General features: G+C 35.4%; 2 protein-coding genes and 2 long non-coding RNA genes across 6 annotated transcripts; 2 read left to right on the top strand and 2 right to left on the bottom strand.

The window, feature by feature from the left end:
- Positions 1–4,707: 4,707 nt before the first annotated feature.
- On the bottom strand, positions 4,708–6,022 carry LOC147552058 (uncharacterized). Its single transcript, XR_015238866.1, has 3 exons — positions 5,979–6,022; positions 5,427–5,515; positions 4,708–4,919 (listed from the first exon to the last, which is right to left on the bottom strand). It is a non-coding gene; the product is annotated as an uncharacterized LOC147552058 (long non-coding RNA).
- Positions 6,023–6,121: 99 nt separating this feature from the next.
- On the bottom strand, positions 6,122–7,148 carry LOC147552057 (uncharacterized). 2 transcript variants are annotated; one of them, XR_015238864.1, is made up of 5 exons: positions 6,963–7,148; positions 6,825–6,881; positions 6,561–6,713; positions 6,375–6,459; positions 6,122–6,210 (listed from the first exon to the last, which is right to left on the bottom strand). It is a non-coding gene; the product is annotated as an uncharacterized LOC147552057 (long non-coding RNA). The 2 variants fall into 2 exon arrangements; XR_015238865.1 differs by having other exon boundaries at positions 6,126–6,200.
- Positions 7,149–11,959: 4,811 nt separating this feature from the next.
- Positions 11,960–14,370, top strand: LOC147552056 (polyphenol oxidase, chloroplastic-like). The gene is made up of 2 exons (XM_086669168.1): positions 11,960–13,493; positions 13,569–14,370. The coding sequence occupies exons 1-2, from the start codon at positions 11,985–11,987 to the stop codon at positions 14,151–14,153; spliced, it is 2,094 nt and encodes a 697-aa protein (XP_086525294.1). The 5' UTR covers positions 11,960–11,984; the 3' UTR covers positions 14,154–14,370.
- A 6,080-nt stretch (positions 14,371–20,450) lies between these two features.
- Positions 20,451–23,002, top strand: LOC147552055 (polyphenol oxidase, chloroplastic-like). 2 transcript variants are annotated; one of them, XM_086668939.1, is made up of 4 exons: positions 20,451–21,074; positions 21,138–22,014; positions 22,101–22,536; positions 22,655–23,002. In XM_086668939.1, exons 1-4 carry the CDS (start codon positions 20,626–20,628, stop codon positions 22,843–22,845), a joined length of 1,953 nt encoding a protein of 650 aa, XP_086525065.1. In that variant the 5' UTR covers positions 20,451–20,625; the 3' UTR covers positions 22,846–23,002. The 2 variants fall into 2 exon arrangements, with proteins under 2 accessions (XP_086525065.1, XP_086525064.1); XM_086668938.1 differs by having other exon boundaries at positions 20,451–22,014.
- Positions 23,003–23,442: the final 440 nt, after the last annotated feature.

Below are 23,442 nucleotides of genomic sequence, written 5' to 3'. Positions count from 1 at the left end.
ACAAAAAAAATGTTTAGAGCGTCTTTATATTGACACTTAAAGCATCTCCAATGGGACAATCAAACTCTAATGGGCCACATCATCATTTTATATATTAAAATAAGAAACAAAAATAAATCTAAAGTAAATGTTGAACTTCTTTGAGTGTTGCACTGGAGAAGTATTTTGAGTTGAGTATCTCAATTGTGCTACCTAGGAAAGAGAAACTCTATTCATACTTGACACATTGGATTAATTGAGTTTTTGTTGAGTGTTGCATTGGAGATGCTCTTAAAGTGCCACTTAAGTTCTAACTTATAAAAACCCTTGCTTTTTAACTACTTTTATCTATCGAATTGAAGAGTAACACATGCATTTAGTAGAGGTATTTTAGAGATCTCCATTCATATTCATATTCATAATCACCTGGTTTTATTGTTGTCGTTGATATTCATGTGTCATAATCATATAATCATCTTCAACTGGTTTTATTGTTGTCAGCTTCTTCTTCTTATATTTGTTATCATCTCCATCATCTTCCATATTTGTATAGATATTTTTTCCCACCATTACAGATGTAAAAACAAATTACTCATTTTAATATATTGTTGTATGAAATTTTGTTTTGTTAGTAACTTTTTTTTTCAGTTTATATTTTTCTTAATACTTCCTATTTATGTATCACTAGGTATGACCCGTGCCTCCGGCACGAGCATTGATATTGAACGAGAATATGAAAGTTTAGACTATAATTTATAACAGGTTTATTCCTAATAATTTGACGAAACCCTGTCGCAAAATGCGGCAACCATTCAAGCTCAAGCGCAAAAACCTTAGCACAGGCTTTTTCTTGAGCGACCTGCTAACACCATCATAAAAAGATCTCAAGTTGAAAGATGGTGAATTCCGAAGTGCCCCAGCGGTCCTATTTGAAGATTCGAACAATACTAAATGAGAAATGGAGGAATATATCGAGTAGCAAATGTATGTTGCATATACTGTGTTCAATATCTATCATGGAAAATCACTATGTAGGTCATAATGTTTTGAATTTTGAACAAAAAAAAAGGTCATAATTTTTTGAATTGACCAGATATGTTACCATTGAGGTGCATAATACATATGAACCACGACAAATTTATTGCTTACTAAAATTTCGAAGCAGCAAATTTGTTGTCACTCATAAGAAGATTGGAGTTTATGAAAAAGGAACAAATTTGAAGACTAACCTACTGGTGGCATTGTACAGTCATACCATTATTACGATAAGTAATTTTTGCAGAACTACCTTTTCATTCTCAAGTTTGATGCAGGGGCACCCGGCGTGGAGGCTTTTTCCATGACCAAACCGGGCCATAGGCCATCCGGCCATGAAGAGTAGTTTTTAGGAAGTCCCAATTTTAGTATGATTATTAGAGAATTTAGGTTTAGGAATTTATGCTATTTTAGTATTTCCAATAATTGGAAAGGTCCAGATTTGAGTTTAGCTATTTAGGAAGTTGCAGTCTTTTAATTATTTAGGAAAGTCTAATTCAAGTCTATCTAGGAAAGTCCAAAATCCTATAAAAGGATATCTAGTCTGTCCATTATTCTCATGTTGAAGAGAAGATTCCCTTGAGTTTAATAAAGTTTATCAAGTTTTAGAGTTATTTTAATCTTTCTTTTAATTGTTCTTCGTTTATTTATTGTCTTCTTTATTTCCGCTGCGTTCTACATCAAGTGGTATCAGAGCCATCAAAATTCTGGATTTTTTTTTTTCTTTCGTGAAGGTTAGTTTTTGTATATCAATGGATTCTTCGTCTTATAGTGATGAAAGTTTTTTTGAAGAAAGATCGAATTGCGAGGAAGATGATTATATTTATTTCAATGATCGGCAAGAAGATAACTTCTCCTACTATGAGGCAGAAAAATTCGATGAGTCGAATATGGATGATTTTGGATACGAATGGGACTATTCAAAACATAACTATGAAGACAAAATTCCAATTGAAGAAAATCATCATAACCAAAAGAAGCATTCGACATGTTCGTATGATTGGGAACCCGAAGACGAATGGGACTATTCGAAACATAACAATGAAGACAAAATCCAAGTTGAAGAAAATCATCAAAAGAAGAATTCGACATGTTCGTATGATTGGGAACCCGACAACGAACCAAGTAAGTCATATTTTTTTCATTCCCCTCCATATTACTATCATTCTATAGACCAACCAAATCATAACCAGTCTTTTGGAAATCCCGTGCCGACCACACCATATTCACCACCACCACCACCGTATTCTCCTCCACCATATCCACCGCCACCATCGTATTCACCTCATTATGTGACACCAATTCATACCCTGAAACGTGAAGAAAACCCTAGCCCGCTATACCACCCATATGAAAACCCTAGCCATGTATTCAATACCACAAATTTTTTAGGCACCCCGGGTTTACACATACCCAATATTGCTGTCCCAACTACAAGCACCACCCAAACTCCATCCCCACACATTCAACACATCTTACCCCAATTCCACCAACCGGTATAAGTTAGTGAGTGGATGTACGTGAGTCAATCTAGGCAGATGTGTGGTCCGTATATTCAAGAACAGTTATTTGAGGGTTTGTACACTGGATTTTTGCCCGAAGAACTTCTTGTGTATCCTGTCATTAACGGGAGTCTAATCAACTCTGTGCCATTGAAGTATTTTACGCAGTATCCGGAGCATGTTGCCACGGGTTTTGCTTACTTGAATGCAAACTTTCCAATTACATTAGCATGTAAGCCAACTAGTGGAGTTACTACTTCCTTTGGACCAGCGACGTCTACGAAACCGCAATTGAATAATAGTAGTACTGGTATTGAACAAACTAGTTCGAAATATGATGCTGTCAATTGGACCTCATCTGACATGCCACTGTCATATGAAGAATCATGTTGGGTGCTCGATGATATCGAGGGAAGGAAATGCGGTCCACATTCTCTTGCAGAAATAATTTCGTGGCATCATTATGGATATCTTCCAGATACATTAATGATATACCACAAGGATTGCAGATTTCAACCCTTCCCCCTTTTATCACTTTTTAAGACATGGACAACATATAGATCAGATACAGCGAGATCTATTGAAAGTGTTGAACCAATACCAGAATTTACTTCCATGGAGAAGGATCATAGACATCTCGGTTATGAGGTCAGTGAACTGTCCAAAGTTCGTGTTGTAACAGATAGAATGATTGAGGTTGATGAGGAGAAAATGGATTTCGCTTCTAAAGATGTTTCTTCAATGGGCTCAGTTGCTTCTAGAGATGTCGCTTCTTCATCTGATACTAGAGTATACGGGTACCGACGATATTACCAGCAAATGCAGATTGTAGTTTCATCAATTGAACCAGCAGTTGGGCTTGGTTCTGCAAAAACATACACAGATTTTATTCTTATGCTTGCTACACAAACACGTCTTACTAAGAGTCAGGTATCTAACTGGTTCATCAATGATCAAGTTCGGTTATGGAAGCCAATGATTGAAGATATGTACATGGAGGAAACTGAGGTTCAAGTACATAAAGAATTCGAAGACAGATTACGCAAGAACAAACTTAATGAAAAATTGGGTTGCAAGTCCATTGAGAATGATCCCAATATTAGAACCCAAACGTTAGGATTCTTCCTTGGTGGTACGCTTAATGTGGAAGAGATTCTTCAAGGAAGTGAAAAGAACCAACGAAACATCGAATTGCAGAATTATGGGAGAAGTGTACAAGCAATGGTTACGAAAAACTTAGTTGAGTACTATACAACATTACAAGAGGATACTCAAAACAATACTCAGATTATTGCAATTTCTGAAAATTTACATACTTTTATTTGGGAACCAGGTGGTTCGTTTGTCTTTATTCATTCTTTACAGTTTCATTCTTCATATGACGATCAAAACCTCGCGAAAAGTATTCTAGTTATTATTGAGAGAAAAGAGGCAAGAAAGGTGATGGGTTGGAAGATGAATTTCAAAATCAATTTTTTCACAAAGAAGAATATAGTCATTACAATCTTCTTCATCAAACTACAAGATGATGGCAGGTGTAGAAATTTATTGGACGTTTATTCACTACAATCGATTTCGCGATATTCTTCACATTATGGGTTTCAGTTTATCGTTCGTAACTTGGTCCCTTTCTCTATCCGTCGGGTTTCATGCACTTTTCGTGCAAAGTGGGAATTAAGGATCGCCATGACGACATTCATCGTATGCGAGTGCATCCAATTATTTTCTTCATCGAAACGGTTCGGGACGAACCTCTTGAGGGAAGGGGATGCTGATGCAGGGGCACCCGGCGTGGAGGCTTTTTCCATGACCAAACCGGGCCATAGGCCATCCGGCCATGAAGAGTAGTTTTTAGGAAGTCCCAATTTTAGTATGATTATTAGAGAATTTAGGTTTAGGAATTTATGCTATTTTAGTATTTCCAATAATTGGAAAGGTCCAGATTTGAGTTTAGCTATTTAGGAAGTTGCAGTCTTTTAATTATTTAGGAAAGTCTAATTCAAGTCTATCTAGGAAAGTCCAAAATCCTATAAAAGGATATCTAGTCTGTCCATTATTCTCATGTTGAAGAGAAAATTCCCTTGAGTTTAATAAAGTTTATCAAGTTTTAGAGTTATTTTAATCTTTCTTTTAATTGTTCTTCGTTTATTTATTGTCTTCTTTATTTCCGCTGCGTTCTACATCAAAGTTCCTTCCTCAATCTTTTCATTTCGCACTCCACGGCTTCCATCTTCTGCTCCACCATGCAAAATTGTAAAACTAACAGTTGTCATGATGTAACTAATCGACACATGCTATTAGATGCAAAATAGGAATATTAGAGGTCTGCTGCTCTCCTTAAACTTGGGCTTCTAGTTAGCGAACTTTCTTCCCAGACATTACCAAGTTCTCCCTTGTGTCTTCCTGTTGCATGAAAGCATTTAAGTATAAGCTTTAAAGAAGTAGATCAAGTGTATACAGTGATCAATAGATTACTACAAATATTAATGTTTGAAAATGACAACTTCATGGAGATTTTCATGATTTCGAATGACTTTATCCTAATTTCTGTTTATATTTTTAAGCATATCTATCTTCCACAGATTTATCTAGTGTTTTAGAACGTGTCATGACAGCCCAAAAACAACCCACCACTACCAATATGTAGGTCTTCCTGAAAAGTCACAAACTCATAACATAAATATAAGACTTCAATTGAACCAATTTTAGCATCATATTTGTAAAAGCATGGAATTTGAGGTAAACCAATTCAATTCATATTAAAAAGCATAGACGTCTAAATACAAATCACCACAACTCTCTTTGTATTGAATAGATATCATTCACGGTTGATTCAACAACACGAGTGATATACTTCGAAATTACAACGAAGGGATGTCAATGTGAAAAGTTGTGAAAAATGATTCTTACCGAGTAATGTTGCCGAAACAGATATTCAGGCATTTGGAAAATCTTATTTTCGACCACTTTTGATACATATGATGTCTGGTTTTTCGAATCTGAAACCATAAAAGAGCACTTTGTTTCATCCAAAAATCGTGTCATCTTTTGACTTTTAGTCTTCTTTAGTTCATCTAAGCTTTTCATTTTCATCTGAAGCTCATATATATATATATATATATATATATATATATATATATATATATATGTCCAACTTTTTCATCTTATGGGATAAAACCTCAGCTATATTAAGAATCCACTATTAAAATCATAGCTAATAAATAGCGGAAAAGCTATGTCCATAACAAAAACACCTATTCTTTCTTCCTCATCATTTTCAAACTTGAATGACTGAATATATATATATATATATATATATCCAAGTTCTAGTGCAAATGCTTTACAAATTCTGGTCATATGTAGCTCCTTATCTCTCCAACTATAACAAAAAAGGGTAATGTAATGAGTTCGGCTAAGAATTTTATCGAACACTAAGTGTGTGTCAAATGTCTGAGTTATTACCGGTAATAGTAGCAGCGAAACCAGTTCCAGTAACTTCTTCCGCTGCAACAAAATTATTAAGAAACCAATTCATAGCCAAACTTAACAATCAAAATAAAATGGTATATAAGGTAAGAACAGAGACAAGCAAGGTGAAAAAGGACCAAGGAAAATTACTTTCGAATTCAGGTACTTCAGAACCAATTCTCCAAATCCCAACCTTAAATGCAAAAAGTGATGAACCTAATAGATACTAAAGGAAAAGAAAATTAGTCTTCTAGGTCAATTCCCCTTCTGGATCCATGGGAACATCAAGTCACAGATAACACAAGTCAATTGTGGAATATGGCTAGTAAAAGCAGTATCAATTCCGGTCATTTCTAGAGTGAAAAATGTTGAGTTTAGATTAAAAGTCACCTCTGAAAGGATGCTTCAATCGCCACTCGTATCCATGAAGATCTATCGCAACCAACTCTTGAGTTAGTGTCGCTTGGTTCATGTCCTAAAAGTAGCAAACCGCAAAGGCATAAGAAACCAGTGGGAAAACCAAAATCGTCATGAAGGAATAAGAAGAAAGAATATGAATCCGGAACCCCAAATTACCAAAACAGGGAGGCATTTAGTTGAGTGTTTCCGGAGAACAGAGAGTCCACCATGAGTGCTTGTATCAGATGCAGTTAAAATTTTGCAAAATGAGTGAACAGTGGGTTTTGGAGTTTCGGGTAAAGAATCATCAGAACTGATTTGTTCATTTTGCTACAGAAACAAAAGGAGAAAGAAGACTTACAAAAGTGGCTAAGGGTATAACATAATCATAGCTTGAATTATAATCTTAATCTATTTTGGAAGAGTTTGAGAAATCCTTACATCATCTAAAGGGATTAAGGTAATTTGTGCATAAACTTCATCAGTTTCTTGCTCAGCCTAGAAATTTAAAACCAAATCAACAATTTGAATGTTTAAAAATTAAGAAGATCATCACTAACAAGGAAAAAGAATCTCTACCAATAACTGAGTATTAATAACTCCGACGAAGGATCTTTGACGGAAGATTAAACAAAGGAATCCTCTAATTAAGTTCTTGGTTCGTTGAAGCTTCTAACTGCAAATCACACACCAAAACACTAAAATCGAAAATGAAAACAAAAGAGAAAAAATGACCTGGTTGTTGTAATTTGGAAGTTAAAGTTTCACCTGCTCTAAAAATAATATCTACTGAAGGACCCCATCACAAGCTTTCCATAGCTCAAGTATCTAAGTCTTGACCTAAAAAATCCATTAAAAACAAAAAGAAAATCCCATCGATTAAATGAAGAAAACATACATCATACATGTGATCTCCATTGAAGAATTTCATCTTCAAAACCATAGCTCACTATTTTTTTTTTCATTTGGATATTCTATCCAATAGATAATGGTAAAAAAAACCTAAATCAGAAACAACAAATTCATATAAAACAATCTATAAATTAAAAAACAGTTTTACCTTCAATGTAGGCAAAGACACGAGAGAAGGGAGAGAGGACGATTGAAGATGAGGAGACGCGTTTACATTGAGTGTAGAGAGAGGGAAGAACAACGTTGTGAGAGGAGAATGAAAATGGAGGGTTCAGACGTTTTTGTATGTTGTTGAAAGGGACGTCCGTTTGAAGGAAAGATTGAGAGAGGGTAACGAAGGGTCAACCTGACGGTTAGCAGTGATCCGTTAGATATCAACACACATGGCAAACCGGAGGGCGAGATTTACTCTAGCTAGCATATGGGAATATTAAGTTTGTCCTAGTCAGATTGTCCTAGTTACAACCTTTCTGTTTTGTTATATAGATAATAGGATTTTCTTCCATCATTACCAAATACTAATGACACAAAATGCATTTTGCACGCGTCTATTCTAATTTTTACATTAATTGTTCGTAATTAAAATTGTATTTTATTGTATACAAAATGCATTTTTTTTATTCAACATTAGAAATTTGGATTTATACTATATTTGATAATGCAAAATTAGGATTAAACATTTTTGTACTTGCTTTTACCAAAACTTATTTTTTATGTCAAAATTAGTTTTTGTGTAACATTTAATATTTTTGCATGTGCGGGCAGATTAATGTTATGGAATTTCCTACGCAGCAATAATAGACTACTCTAAAGTCCGATTATTAGGATAAAACTTTCACTCATGTGGATCTGCTATCCTCTAGAGGTGTATGGGCATTTAAGTTTGCTCTTCGTCAACATAGTATTAAGATGGGGGAAGTGATAGAGTGTCCAGTTAGAATGCTCATTAAAATGTCCAAATTTCCTCATTTAGAAAAAAAAACGATCCCCACCGTAGTCAAACTTTGAAAAAACTTTGTATTTTAGTCAATCCACGTCAGCTGGTCCTGACTTCAGGTTTGTGAAGAAAGCTTTGGAAAATCGTGAACTGTAATATAAGAAATATATAATGTCAATTATAAAATAAATTATTTATCTAACATAACCAATTTTTTAAGTTGCCAAAAGAATTTTGTAGTTAATATATTAAATCTTTTAGAATAGACGTAACCACGAAAAAAAATCAAATGTAAGTAACAAAACTCATTTTGGTTCACAGATTTTCCCTTATGTAAAAGGTAAATATAACAAGTTGGGGAAGTAAATTTGCTAAAAAGTGAATTTGGTCCACAAACGTAAGTAACAAAACTAATTTTGATCCACAAACTTTCTGAGAACTAAATTTATATAATTGGATATGAAAGTGTATCTAATATCAAACAAGTTATGATTTATGGAAATCGTCAAATTCATTCTTCGTTTAATTGATTACCAGATAGAAAGGAGTTCATATGCATAAAAGCATACTCTATTTTGCTTCCACCAATGTATATTATTTTGATTCCATATAGATTATTTGTTGGACAATAACCCATTATTGTCGTTACAAAATGAAATTTTGCAAATTAAAAAGGGTTATTTTCCAAATGGCCCCAACTTTGTGACCAGCTTCCTGCCTGGCCCCCTAGATGAGAGAAAATTCTCATTTTGCCCCCTTTTTTCGTTATCTTTAACATTCCGTTATTCTCTCTCCTCCATCTCATTTTCTCCTTCTGTCACATCATTTGACCACGCCACATCATCATCTTCTTCGACAGGGGTCGTCGGCCGGCGACCTTTAAATTTTTTTTTTTTTTTAATTCTCTCTCTCTCTAAAAACTAAAAAAAAGAAATTCTTTTTTTTAAACTCTCTCTCTCTCTACAGATCTAGAGAGAGCAGATCCATTGAAGGTCTGCGAACAGACCTTCAAAGGGTTTGCAATGAGTTTGTAGGAAATCTGCAGTGATTATGTAACCGTTTGTAGTGAGTTTGTTGTGAGTTTGCTAAAAATTGTTGTGAGTTTTTTTTAAAGCCTTTGCAAGAACTTGCAAACCATCACAAAACCTTGCAAACGGGTTGCAAGTCTTTGCAAAGCTTTGTAAACCATCGCAAAACCTACTGGAGAGCATTGTAAAGGGTTTGTGAACTATTGAAACTGACTTAGGGTTAGGTCATCTTCCTTTTGGTTCTACATTCGACGTTAATGAATGAACAAATATATTTTAGATTTCTTCTAAGAAATCTCTTATCTACTCACTAAATGGTACATCAATTAATGTTTAATATAACTAATTCATAATCAAATGATTATGTTTCTTCATTTACAACTCCTCTTTCACTTAATATTCTTTTCCATCCCTCATAAATTCTAATCTTTTTCTCATCTTTGAAGAAACTCACCGAAGAAGTCAGTCAATATGAAGAAAACATATTTATTTTGTGTCTTTATTTTATTAGTCTCTTTCACTTCTCTTATGCAATTCCATATAATGAAATTTATTTCAATTCAAAATCTCGGTTAGAAGAAGTAAAGCTAATCCTGCAAGCAAATAGCTGGGAGAGAAATGGAGATCGTGAGTTTTAGAGAGAAAGCAGAGATTGTGTTTTAGGTTAGAGAGAGAAAAAGGAAAATAATTTCAGTTTTCAAAATAATAGATATTAATAACAGGAAATTGGGCAGGAGGCCCAATTTCTTGTATTTTTTTTGTTAAAAAGACAACCCATCTTTTTAACTAGCTAGGCCCCAAGTAAGTTATAAAAATAGGCTTCAAGGACATTTTTAAAGGCACCAACTTTTTAAGAGTCAAAAATACCCTTCATTCAATTAGAAATACCTAGTAATAATCTAACTAATAAATCAAGAACTTGAGTTTTTCTCATGAACGAACCGAGTTGGATTGTCGACGCCGATTAAAATTTCTGGGGTTTGAATCGATTTTGGCTATAAGATAGGTTAATGTTTTTAGGTTTTGGTGATTTAATCTATTTGCTTGTTGTTTGAAGAGGCTTTTAAGGGGTTTGATTTAGTTTTTGGTTCTAAATTCTAGAGAGAGAAAGTTTTATATACTTTCAATGGAAGGAGAATTTGATAGTGTTTCAAGGTATAATCCAACTTCTTCATTGCTTTATTTTCATTGAGTTATGGATGATGGATAACAATTTGTTAGTTTTGATGTTTATGTTCAAACTTATTTGTTGGATTTATATGAAAGTTGTGAAAGTATAGTTGATGCAAGCAATGTGTTTGATAAAATGCTTGAAAGAGATGTTGTTGCTTGGAATGCGACGTTAGTTGGTTATACAAGACGTAGGTTGGTTGAAATAGCTATAAAGTTGTTAGATGAAATGTTTGTGAGAAATATTTTTTTCTTGGACAATCATGATTGGTATTTATGTTCAAATTGAGAATTTCATGAAAGCTTTGGAAGTTTTTCGAAGAAAAGTAAAATGATGGTGCTAGAGCTTATAAAATGACTATTATGAATTTGTAGGGGTTTTAGCTAGTTTTTCGATACAACATTCTATTAGACAAAATATAATAATTTATAACAAATATCATGTTAAATCAATTCAAAACTAATTTGCAAACCATTTGCATGGCATTGCAAGGTGTTTGCAAGGCTCTGCAAGGTGTTTGCAAGGCTCTGCAAGGTATTTGCAAAGCTTTGCAAGGCTCTGCAAGGTGTTCGCAAGGTTGTGCAAGGTATTTGCAAAAGTCCTGCAAGGTGTTCGCAAGGCTCTGCAAAGTTTTTGCAAGGCTCTGCAAGGTGTTCGCAAGGCTCTGCAATTTGTTTGCAAGGCTATCCAAGGTGTTTGCAAAAACCATGCAAGGTGTTTGCAAGGCTCTGCAAGGTGTTTGCAAGGTTCTGCAAGATGTTTGCAAGGCTTTGCAAGGCAGTGCAAAGTGTTTGCAAGGCAGTGCAAGGTGTTTGCAAGGTATTTTCTTAGACTAGGGTTAGGTTGGTCTTTTTACTGAAATTGAAAATTACATAATTGCCATCAGGGATGTGAAGCCTAAAAAACTTTGATGAATCCTTTTTAACCAAAAACATAATTTCTTAGGGAGTTTTGGCCAAATTCCCCTATTAATAAATAAAGTCAATTATATCTTTTCACTATGTTAAAAAATTACATAAATGTTATAGGAAGAAAAAGGAAAAAATTATAATTATACCGACAAATATTAATGAGTTTATATATCAATGTGTTTGTAATGGCCATTGTAGTCGATATTCAAACCATTGTAGTCGATATTCAAAAAAAATTATAAGTATACCGACAAGTATTAATGAGTTTAGAATTTCAACAAAAAAAAGGGGCCTCGATCTCGTAAAAGCATGTGCAAAATTTGTCATCCAATAGAAATAAGTTTCAAAATCTATCCGTCAATGAAGGGCCATCTTGGCGGGTTAAAAACTTCGTCTAATTGATGAGATCGCAGTTCTAGTTAACTTGTTTATCTTTCCAACAAAAAAGAGAAAAAAATTAACTAGTTTATCTTCCCACATTAATTATGATTATTAACTAGGCACGTATCTCACATATTAGTTAATTAGAAAAGTACCAGTTGATTAGCCCATCCCCAGGTGATATAGTTATTATTTTTTCTATATAAAGCAGCCTATGTGATACCTTTCTTCATCACAATCACTTACCCAACTTCCTCGAACATGCCTTCTCTCTCACTCTTGGCGACCACCACCACCACATTTTCCTCTTCTTCCTCATTCTCCGGTGATAACAAATCACTAGTCCGCTACCAACCACCAGTTCGTGTTGGCAAGCAAGTAGTTAAGTACACTTGTCAAAAGAAACAAAGTGGAAACCGTGACAAGGAAAGCAACAATGGCAGTAACATTGATAGGAGAAATATGCTTTTTGGTTTGGGAGGGATGTATGGAGCAGCATCTACAACTATTGGCACTGACTTAGCCATGGGGGCTCCATTCGCGCCTCCTGATTTAAAAACCTGTGGTCCCGCATTTGATCCACAGACCGGAAAAGATCTCGCGTGTTGTCCCTCAAAAGAATTCCTCGAGGCACCAATCGTGGACTTCAAGCCCCCATATAGATATGGGGACGACTGGTACCACAAGCACGAGTGGAACCATGGCTCTGGCGGAAATCATGGCTCTGGTAACTGGGGTCACGGCTCTGGTAACTGGAAGCACGGCTCTGGTAACTGGAAGCAAGGCTCTGGTAGCAGTTGGAAGCAAGGCTCTGGTAGCAGCTGGAAGCAAGGCTCTGGTAGCAGCTGGAATCAGAAACCTGGGTCTAATGGGACCCAGAAGCCAGGTTCCAGGTTCCACCGGACCCCTGACTTCAGCTGGAAGGACCATACAGAAACAGTTTTGAAAATAAGAAAACCAGCTCACGAATACACACCGTTTGAGATCCAAAGGTTTGAGGCTTCCATTAAAGCTATGAAGGATCTTAAGCCTGATGACCCGTGGAATTTCTATCAGCAGGCTTTGATTCACTGCACATACTGTAATACTGCATATCCACAGGCAGGGAGTGACAAGAAACTCCAAGTTCATGGGAGTTGGTTCTTCCTCCCATGGCACAGAATGTACCTTTACTTTTGGGAGAAGATTCTAGGTACACTCATAAATGATCCAACTTTCACCATCCCTTTCTGGAACTGGGACAATCCTAAAGCCATGAAAATTCCTAAGTGGTATCTTAACGCAATTTCTCCTGTTTACGACGAAAAGCGCAACCTTAATCATTACGACTTGCCTTGGGATTTTCTTTTCAGTACTGATACTAATATAGATCCACCCCCAAGTGAGGAGGAAATGGTGATAAAGAGGAATATGTTTCAAATCCATAGGACCTTCGCCGAAGCAGCAACTAACCCCCAAATTTTCATGGGGAACCCACTTAGAGCTGGAGAAGATGCAGATTCTATAGGAATTTCTGGGACTTGTGAGAGGTTACACGACCCTATGCACGGATGGGTAGGATCACTTAATGCACCTGATTTTCATGACATGGGTAACTTCTCAACTGCTGCAAGAGATACATTGTTCTGGGCTCACCATGGCAATATTGATAGAATGTGGGATTTATACAACAAGGGTTGGAACAATGGGAAGCCTGAATTCGCCGACAACGACTGGCTTGATTCCACATTTCTCTTCTACGACGAGAATAGGAAAGTTGTTAGGATCAAGGTACGTATACAAAAGATTTGGTAATACTAAATATTATTATTATTATTTGTTAAATGCCCTACTTTGTGCGTACAGGTGAGGGACGTATTGACACCTGAACAACTCGGTTACACATACCAACCTGTAGAAACCCCATGGGTGGACCGCTCCCAATTCACCAGAGCCAAGAAGGCAGCAGCTCCAGCTGGGGTGATGACAAGGTTGGCCGAGGTGACTATTCCTGTTGAAGTTTTTGAATTTGGATCAAGTCCACGGGTAATCGATGGGCACGTCCGAGCAATTACAAAGAGGCCAAAGGCATCTCGTACTGATATAGAAAAAGATGACGCAACTGAGGTTCTTATCGTCGATGGAATTGAATTTAAAGATGGAATGCCTGGTCGTGTGGACGTTTATGTTACAACAGAAACAAGCAAAGGTGAGGCAGGTGCAGACAAAGGAGAGTTGGCTGGTAGTTTTGTGAATATTCCCCATGGGAGGCCCAGCGCATCTTCACCGCATAACGGAATGAAGCATAGATTGGACATTGGTATCACTGAATTTCTTGAAGATTTGGACATCGAAGATGCTGAAAACTTGGTTGTCACTTTGGTGACTGGTCACAAGGGGATTACTGTGGACGGAATCCGTATCGAACTGGTCCAGAATCCAAAAGAATGAAATCTTCTAGCAATGTCCAATTCAGTGTGATAAAATGCATCATTTTTAAAGAGGGAGTAGCCCTCTATGTATCTCTTTTTCTTTTTTTTTTTTTTTTTTTGCAATAAGGAGTTATTACTTCAACTTTGTACTTGCTGTTCTTGATGCTAATCTAGTAGGGTTGTTGTAATTCTCATTGTCATCAATTCCAGTTTGATCTGTCGACTTTTCAAAGCAATCCCTCTTTTTATCTATTTCTAAAATTTGAATATTTGTTTTGAAGTTGCACTTTGAAGTAAGGGGCTGGCTCCAGCCCCCTACACATTGGAGTCGCCCTTAGTAGGTTTACCCGGGCTGCCCCTGGGTCAAAAACTTACCAAATATTAAGGGTAGTATTCTCATCACATGTATGGCCTTGGTAAGATGGTAAGGTGGTCAAAAGTCCACCTAATTTAATTTTTTTTTTTTTTTGTTGAAAGAAAAGTCCACCTAATTGGCCACATGATCAAACCCCAACACCTGCACATTTGGTCCTATTCTTTTAAAACCCATAACTTTGATCCAAGTGTTGTTTGGTTTCTTATTTGATCTATGTGTTGTTTGGAGTAATTCTTTCTCTTAGACTTTAATTCTTTTCGCACTTATCAAACAAAACCTATCAAAGCACCAACTGCCTTCATGAGCCAAACATGGCTAATTTCTGAATATAAATAGTATCTTGCAGTTATAGACAGTTTAATCTATCGTACAAACATCTCATTTTACGTAATATTAATAAGCGCATGAATTTGTACAAAATGAGTTAAAATTTGTATGGTATTAGATAAAGATAGAAAAATTTATCATGCACTTTTATTATAAAAAGATATATTTTGTTGACTTCACTTTTTCAGCCGGGCTTACGCCAATTCCTGGCTCTGCCTTTGGGTTGGGTTATTTTGTAACAACTAACGTAGATAGTATTCGATTTCTAAAAAAACATTACGAATAAAAATTTCATCATAAAATCTGATTATGAGAACTTGGGGTTAATTAGTCTAGTACAAGTCAAAGTTATCTACTCCTACCATAATTCTTCATATGATGGTTAGTTACCCATCCAATTTATCACGTGAAGTTCCTTTTAATTGCTAGGCTGCTGCTAGCTAGCTCAGTTTCAAAATTAATGACAAATACGGACTTATGTAAAAAAAAAAAAAAGGAATCTACTGTGTGCGGTTGAGCTGTCGTGGTTAAAAGGAACTGGAAACAATTCAAATTATAAGCCATCAGAAAGAGTACCTACCTATATAAGCTAACAAATAATGAACCACAAGGTCCAAATACAATTCAACAAGGATAAATTTCTTTAGAAAATGGTTGTTTGGGTTCAAAATAATATCATAATAATCAAAAAGACCTAGATATTTTCTTATTAATCAAAATGTGCTAAAATATTATAAGGAATGAGACAGAGAGTTCAAAATAATATGATTAATTATCAATCAGGTCATTTTTTATTTTTTTCTTTCCCTAAATACCCTTTCTTATTTAATTCACACTCTTTCTCTCTCTTAAAAACCAGATACTGTATATGTTTAGGGTTTTTTGTTCTTGCCTCACGAAGCTTCTTCATCTCGGTTCTTCTTCTTCATCGATTAACATCTTCGAAATCAACACCTTCTTCTTCATGATGAAGTTGTGATTATAACGAGTAGAGGATTAATCTGCCTGATCCGAATTAGACGAAGTCGAGGAAGATGTGATCACCCTAGGCGAAGCCATTGTTTCTCGTCACTTGTATCCCTAATATGTTCACTCGTTTGCTCCCTCTCTCTCTAAAATTCTACTTTCTCTTTGTTAGGGTTTCGATTTAATTTTTTTTGTGTTCGGAGTTTTAAAGTAAATAAGTTGTCGAATCTCTTATGTGCATCTGCTGTGTGTGGATTTTACTCAGTTTTAGAGTGAGAAAGAAGACAAAGTATTAAGAGAATATCTATATTGTTCTAATTTCATGTTCAAAACTGTTGGATTTGTGTTTGGGTTTACAAATTCATGGTAGAATAAATCAAATACCTTTTTAAATAGTGCATTTTTTGATTTAGATGCTAAATGAGATCTAATGGTTGATACAAGGAATGACTTTTACAGAGTTAGAGATCATGATCAACTATTTGGACTTCAGCTATCTCTGGGTTTGCTCAAAGCCTCAAAATGAAAGAAAATGTAAATGAAGTATTTGGTGGATTAGTAAATGTAAATGAAGGAAAAAAAATTCATACCCATTTGATTAAATCTGAGTTTGGATTTGTTGTTGTTGTTGTTGGAAGTTTAGTGGGTTTGTATGCAAAATGTAATCAATTTGATTCGGCAACCAAACTGTTCGATGAAATGACCGAAAGAAATGCAACTTCTTGGAACAATGTTATATCTTGTTATTATCATAGTGGGAAGTCTGAGAAAGTATGGAATTGTTTGACGAGATGATGGTGGGTTTGAGCCCGATTCAGTAACGTTTTACGACTGTTTTCTCTGGATGTCCCAGACTTTCGAATTTGGAAAGAGGAAAAGAAATCCAAGGATTTGATTCACGAAGGATTTGAGTTGGATTTATAAGCTATGCTCTTGTTGGTATGTTCTTTAGTTGGTTTGTTTGAATTTACGAATTGTTTGTTTAACCTTATGAATAATATATATATATATATATATATATATATATATATATATATATATATATATATAATGTTCTGTATTCTTAGATAAGAATGTTTGAATATTTGATACAAAAGCGTTCTAGAAGATTGTAAGTAGAGGTGCATTCAAGTTTTTGTAGTCCGAACACTTGAACCTACCTCACCATTTCTTTGAATATAACTGCGTATTTTCATATTCATTTTCAAACATTTAGTTTTTGGTCAGATGTGAATCTTCCTATTCGTGCTACTTTTATGTATAAATGGAATTAGAAATTATATACACATATCAGAAAGGTAGATAGATATATCTTCTTTTGTTAAAGTTATGGTTGTCTATTTATATGAGCTTTAGTACTAGGTTCTTTAAATCTATCATGGAAAATTGAATATGAAATAGGCTTTCTACAGTTCTGAACTAATTTCACTATCTTCTAGTTCGTATTTGTCTTGAATTGTTTGACGACATGAAGTATCTTGGACTTCAGTTATCTCTGAGTTTGCTCAAAATGAAGGAAAATGTAAATGAAGCATTTGGTGGATTAGTAAATGTAAATGAAGGAAAAAAATCATACTCATTTGATCAAATCTGGGTTTGGATTTGTTGTTGGAAGTTCTTTAGTTGGTTTGTATGCAAAGCTTGCAAATTATATTTGCATTCTATATTTTACAAACACAGTTTGCCGTTTACATTATGCAAACACAGTTTGCAGTTTACAATTAATTGAGTTTTGAGATTTTGCTTGAAAGAGATGAGACAGAAATTGTTTGGTGGGGTGAAAATTTGTAGGGCTCCACTTTTGATCTCTAAAGTTCAGATAAGGTGAGAGAAATGATAGATTTCTTTGTAAAGATAGGGACACTCAAGAATGTGAGAGTTATTGATTGACATACCATATATGCATTTATACTTGGACTCTTTCTATGTGAGGTTGTTTGTGATTTTTAAAGCTTTTTATATTTCATATATGATCAATTCTTGAGTATCTATTTATTGTAAATATAAACTATTTATTTAATGAATACAATGAAAATTTTGTGAAGATGTAAACGTGTGCAAACAGGTTTGTAATGTCGCAAATGCAAACTCAATTTGCATTGTCGCACATGCAAACGCAGTTTGCAAAATCGCAAATGCAAACACATGTTTGCAGAACTTGTTTGCAAACGTTTGTTTGCATAACAGATTTCTGCAAACAGTTGTTTGCAGAATAGATTGTGCAAACACGTGTTTGCAGAAAAACGTAAGTGAAAAAACACCGTTTTTTTTCTGGGTTTTTTTTTTTTGAAAAAAAAAGTGTTGAAAGTGGATCTTGTTAGAAAGCTAATGAAAAATCATTTCTAAATATATAAATTTTATTGAAATCCGACATCTCAAACAAAAGTTATATTGATTTAAAGTTTATAGAAAATAAATGATTTTAGTTACACAAAAAGACAAAAAATGACAATTTAGTCTTTTTATACTTTTTGACCTGAATAATAATTTTCAAATGTTTTATGCTTTTCTACTCATTTTCAATATTATTTTGACATTTCTAGTTATTACCTCAAATTTCTTTACTTGTCAGCTAATGATGGTGATGAGGCACGTTTAAGATCTTATTGTAGATCTTATTGTACATTGTACAATCAATAGTTGTAATTTTTGTGGATCTTCTTAGGGTATTTCCCATCTATAAAATTGGCCAGTAGGTGAAGATAGTAAATTCTTATTTGATCATGTTGAGAAGATAGAGGAAGACCTTCTTTATATCTCACATGCTTATAATAATTTGAGTTATTTCCCTAATAGCCCCTAATTTTATGACCAGCTTCCTGCCTAACCCCTAACTTTATCGAAAATTCTCAGATGACTCCTTTTTTCAGTTAACGTTAAAACACCGTTAACCAGTCATCTTTTCTCTCTCCTACATCTCTTCCTCTCTCTCTTCCACCTCATCTTCTCGCCACTTCATCGTCTTCTCCGGCGAAGGTCGCCAGGCGGCCAATTTTTCGGCAGGCGACCTTCAAACATATATAAAAAAAAAATTCTCTCTCCTTTCCCTCTCTCTAAAATTTTTTTTTTAAAACCTCACCTCTCTCTCTCTAGAACCATATATGGAGAGAGAGAGAGAGGGGTGAGGTTTTTTTTTTTTTCAAAAAAAATTTCTTAGATAGAGAGAGAGAAATTTTTTTTATTTTATGTTTGCAGATCGCCAAAAAATTGGCGGGTGGCGACCTTCGCCGGAGAAGACGATGAGGTGGCGAGAAGATGAGGTGGCAGAGAGAGAGGAAGAGATGTAGGAGAGAGAAAAAATGACTGGTTAACGATTTTCTAACGGTAACTGGAAAAAGGGATCATCTAGAAAACTTTTATAAAGTTAGGGACTAGGCAGGAAGCTGGTCACAAAGTTAAGAGTTATTAGAAAAATAATCCTAATAATTTTGGGAGTTTTTTTTTGTTGAGATAATAACTTTGGGAGTTTGGATTGAACTCTTTATGACCTGAAAAAGACTATCAGATTTATTGGATGTGAAGACTGGAGATATGGCTCAAAGTAACTTATTTCAATGGGTTAGTGAAAATATCACAAGTTAGCCAACCTATGAACGTTTTTGTGATCTTTTAGATAACTACAATTAAGTTAGCAAAGTCATTAACATCAAATTCTCCTACATTTTGAGGTCTATCAACGTCAAAGCGGATGCGTTAGCTAAATGGGGAAGGAAGCATCAACGAAAGAATATTTGGATCTCCCTCCCGGCTTTCATTAAGGATGATGTTTAGTTTCTTTTTGTTTTCTTTTCTTTGTTAGTTCAACAAAAAAATACAATCCAGTTGTAGAATATAAGAAGAAGAAGTCACCCGACTATATCCCAACATTTTAAAAAAAATTAGATGGGTGGTGGAAGAATTTTGAAGATTTTAGGCGTATGGTCCGGTTGACTTAAAGTTTTATTTTCCTCATTAAGGGTTGTTTCAATCTAACATTCTTTTGTAGGTGAAACTAATTTTACGGAATTTTTGTGACACACAAAACCACGCTAGAATGTCCGCAATCTATTGGCACGAGATATACCTAGTCTTTATACAAAACACAAAAATTTTGCTGATTCTGACAAATTCGCTGATGTCAAAATTTGCCAACTTTGGAATCAGACAGAGTAAAAAGACTTGATGTTGGGTCGTGTCTGACTGAATGATTCAGCTCCTTTGATTCCCGCTCCTACTCCTGAAAGCTTTGGAGAACCTGCAAAGAGTTTGGAAACCTCTCCGGCGCTCAAAACAGTCAAATTGTCATTTACAGTTAAATAATTGAATATTGATTGATCTTTTTGTAGAATGACAATCTCAATTGAGACTTAACATACAAGACTAATTGAGTTTATTTAAAATTGGAGATGCTCACAAAAAAAAATGTCCTTAAACTAAAGATCAACTTCTGTTTATTTTAGTAAGATAAATCCTCTAGCCAAGTAAAACAATATGAGTTTTAAGAAGAGATATATTACAAATTTTAACCCCCTCAAAAGGAAAATATGGCTGTTAAATTGACTTTTTATGTGTAATTTTTTTTTTTTTTTTGTGAAAATGATTTCATTAAGTCAATTTAAACAGAAAAAAAACGTGTTTCATTTAGAAGTCTTCCTAGACAGATTTGTCATCAAATAGATAATACGTTTCAAAATCTATCACCATTATAAACGGTGCAATATTAGAACTTCTGTTTTATAGTTAAAAATTAATTTAATAATAATTGAAGAGCTCATGGTTTCTATATAAAGCACCCTACTTGGTGCCTTTCTTCATCACAACCACTTACCCAATTTCATCAAACATGCCTTCTCTCTCCCTCTTGGCGACCACCACCACCACCACCACATTTTCCTCTTCTTCTTCCACTTTCTCCGGCAGTAACAAATCACTAGTCAGCTATCAACCACCAGTAGTTCGTGTTGGCAAGCAAGTAGTCAAGTACACTTGTTGCCAAAAGAACCAAACTGGAAGCCATGACAAGGAAAGCAACAATGGGGCCAGTAACATTGATAGGAGAAACATGCTTTTTGGTTTGGGAGGGATGTATGGAGCAGCATCTACAACTACTGGCATTGACCTTGCCATGGCTGCTCCATTTGCTCCTCCTGACTTAAAAGACTGTGATTTCGCATTTGATGTAGATGGCAAAAAATATATCCAATGTTGTCCTTCTAAAGAATTCCTCAAGGCATCAATCGTGGACTTCAAGCCTCCGTATAGCTACGGGGACGACTGGTACCACAAGCGCGAGTGGAACCATGGTTCTGGTGGACATCACGGCTCTGGCGGCTTGAATCAGAAGCCTGGGTCTAGGTTCCACCGGAACCCTGACTTCAGCTGGAAGGACTATAAACAAACAAAACTGCGAGTAAGAAAACCAGCTCACGGGTACACACCGTTTGAGGTGCAATGGTTTGAGGCTGCAATTAAGGCTATGAAGGATCTTAAGCCTGATGATCCATGGAACTTCTATCAGCAGGCTTTGGTTCATTGCGCATACTGTAATAGCGCATATCCCCAGGCAGGGAGTGACGCGAAGCTCCAAGTTCATGGGAGTTGGTTCTTCCTCCCATGGCACAGGATGTACCTCTACTTCTGGGAGAAGATTCTAGGTACACTTATAAACGATCCAACTTTCACCATCCCTTTCTGGAACTGGGACAATCCTAAAGCCATGAAAATTCCCAAGTGGTATCTTAACACAAGTTCTCCTATTTACGATGAGAAGCGCAACCTTAATCATTACAACTTGCCTTGGGATTTTTGCTTTGATACTAAGAACTATATAGATCCACCCCCTAGCGAGGAGGAAATGGTGATAGAGAACAATATGTCTCAAATTCGTAGCACATTCTTTCAAGCAGCAAATAATCCACAACTGTTCATGGGGAAACCAATTAGAGCTGGAGAAGATGCAAATAGTACAGATTTTGCTGGGGCATGTGAGAATTTGCATAACATTATGCATTCTTGGGTAGGATCACTTAATGGACCTGAATTTCATGACATGGGTAACTTCACAACTGCTGCAAGAGATACATTGTTCTGGGCTCACCACGGCAATGTTGATAGAATGTGGGATTTATACAACAAGTGTTGGAACAATGGGAAGCCTGAATTCTGCGACAATGACTGGCTTGATTCCACATTTCTCTTCTACGACGAAAATAGGAAAGTTGTTAGGATCAAGGTACGTACTTATACACAATTGTATTTGGTAATACTAATTATTATTATTGTTATTTGTTTGTTATATATAATACTTTGTACGTACAGGTGAAGGACGTGTTGACACCAGAACAACTTGGATACACATACCAATTTGTAGAAACCCCATGGGTGGACCAAACCCGATCCCGCAACGCTAAAAAGGCTGGTGCATTGAAAAGGTCAGCGGCCAAGGTGGTTACAGTTTTTGAATTTGGAACAAGCCCACGAGTAATCGATGGGAACGTCCGAGCAATTACAAAGAGGCCAAAGGCATCTCGTACTGATATCGAGAAAGATGAAGCAACTGAAGTTCTTATCATTGATGGAATTGAATTTAAAGATGGAATGCCTGGTCGTTTGGACGTTTATGTTACAACAGAAACAAGCAAAGGTCAGGCAGGTGCAGACAAAGGAGAGTTGGCTGGTAGTTTTGTGAATATTCCTCATGGGAGACCTAGCGCATCATCACCCCATAACGGAATGAAGCATAGATTGGACATTGGTATTGTGAGAATAGTCCCACATTGGACAATGGGATTCTAGTAACCAAGAATATAAGGTCAAGGTCCTCTCCACTCATAGCCAATTGGTTTTGAGTTGGATGGCCACAAACTTCACAGGTATCACTGAACTTCTTAGAGATTTGGAAATTGAAGATGCTGAAAACTTGGTTGTCACTTTGGTGACTGGTCATAAGGGGATTACTGTGGACTACTGTGGACGGAATCCGTATCGAACTGGTCCAGAATCCAAAAGAATGAAGTCTTCTAGCAATGTCCAATTCAGTGTGATAAAATGCATCGTTTTCTAAAGAGGGAATAGCCCTCTGTTTAACTTTTTTTTTTTTTTTTTGCAATAAGGAGTTATTACTTCAACTTTGTACTTGCTGTTCTTGATGCTAGGGTAGTAGGTTGTTGTAGTTCTGATTGTCATCAATTCCAGTTTGATCTGTCCACTTTTCAAAGCAATGTCTATATCTATCTATTTCTAAAATTTGAATATTTGTTTTGAAGTTGCAGTTTGAAGGAAACTTATTTGCAAGGGTAAAGTTGTTACATGTTGCAAATAGGATGTCTTTTCCTACAATATTTTCTTACAAGTTACATTTCCCATATTTGTTATAAGTTAAATTTTCATTTAATTGGAAGCATAAATAGCTCGGAGAATAATTTTTTTACTTTAGAGAGAATCCCAAGAAAAAATCTATTATAATAAAACAGCTCAGTAGGTTATTCAGGGATAAGTCTGACGTCTATTTTATTTTAGAGATTTGGTTGGGAACACATCCGACATATAATATAAATTTTTTTTATATAATAGACTAAAAAAAAAGGGTATCCATGTAAATTAGCCAAAATGGGATAATTACTACCCACATATTTTTCTCCCTATTTTTTTCTCAGATTAC

Source organism: Eschscholzia californica, unplaced genomic scaffold (assembly GCF_041429995.1).
Source record: "Eschscholzia californica isolate CP2 unplaced genomic scaffold, dmEscCali1.0.p SCAF_3, whole genome shotgun sequence".
In the NCBI taxonomy this organism is placed as follows: Eukaryota; Viridiplantae; Streptophyta; class Magnoliopsida; order Ranunculales; family Papaveraceae; genus Eschscholzia; species Eschscholzia californica.
This window is presented reverse-complemented; position numbering and strand designations above follow the sequence as displayed.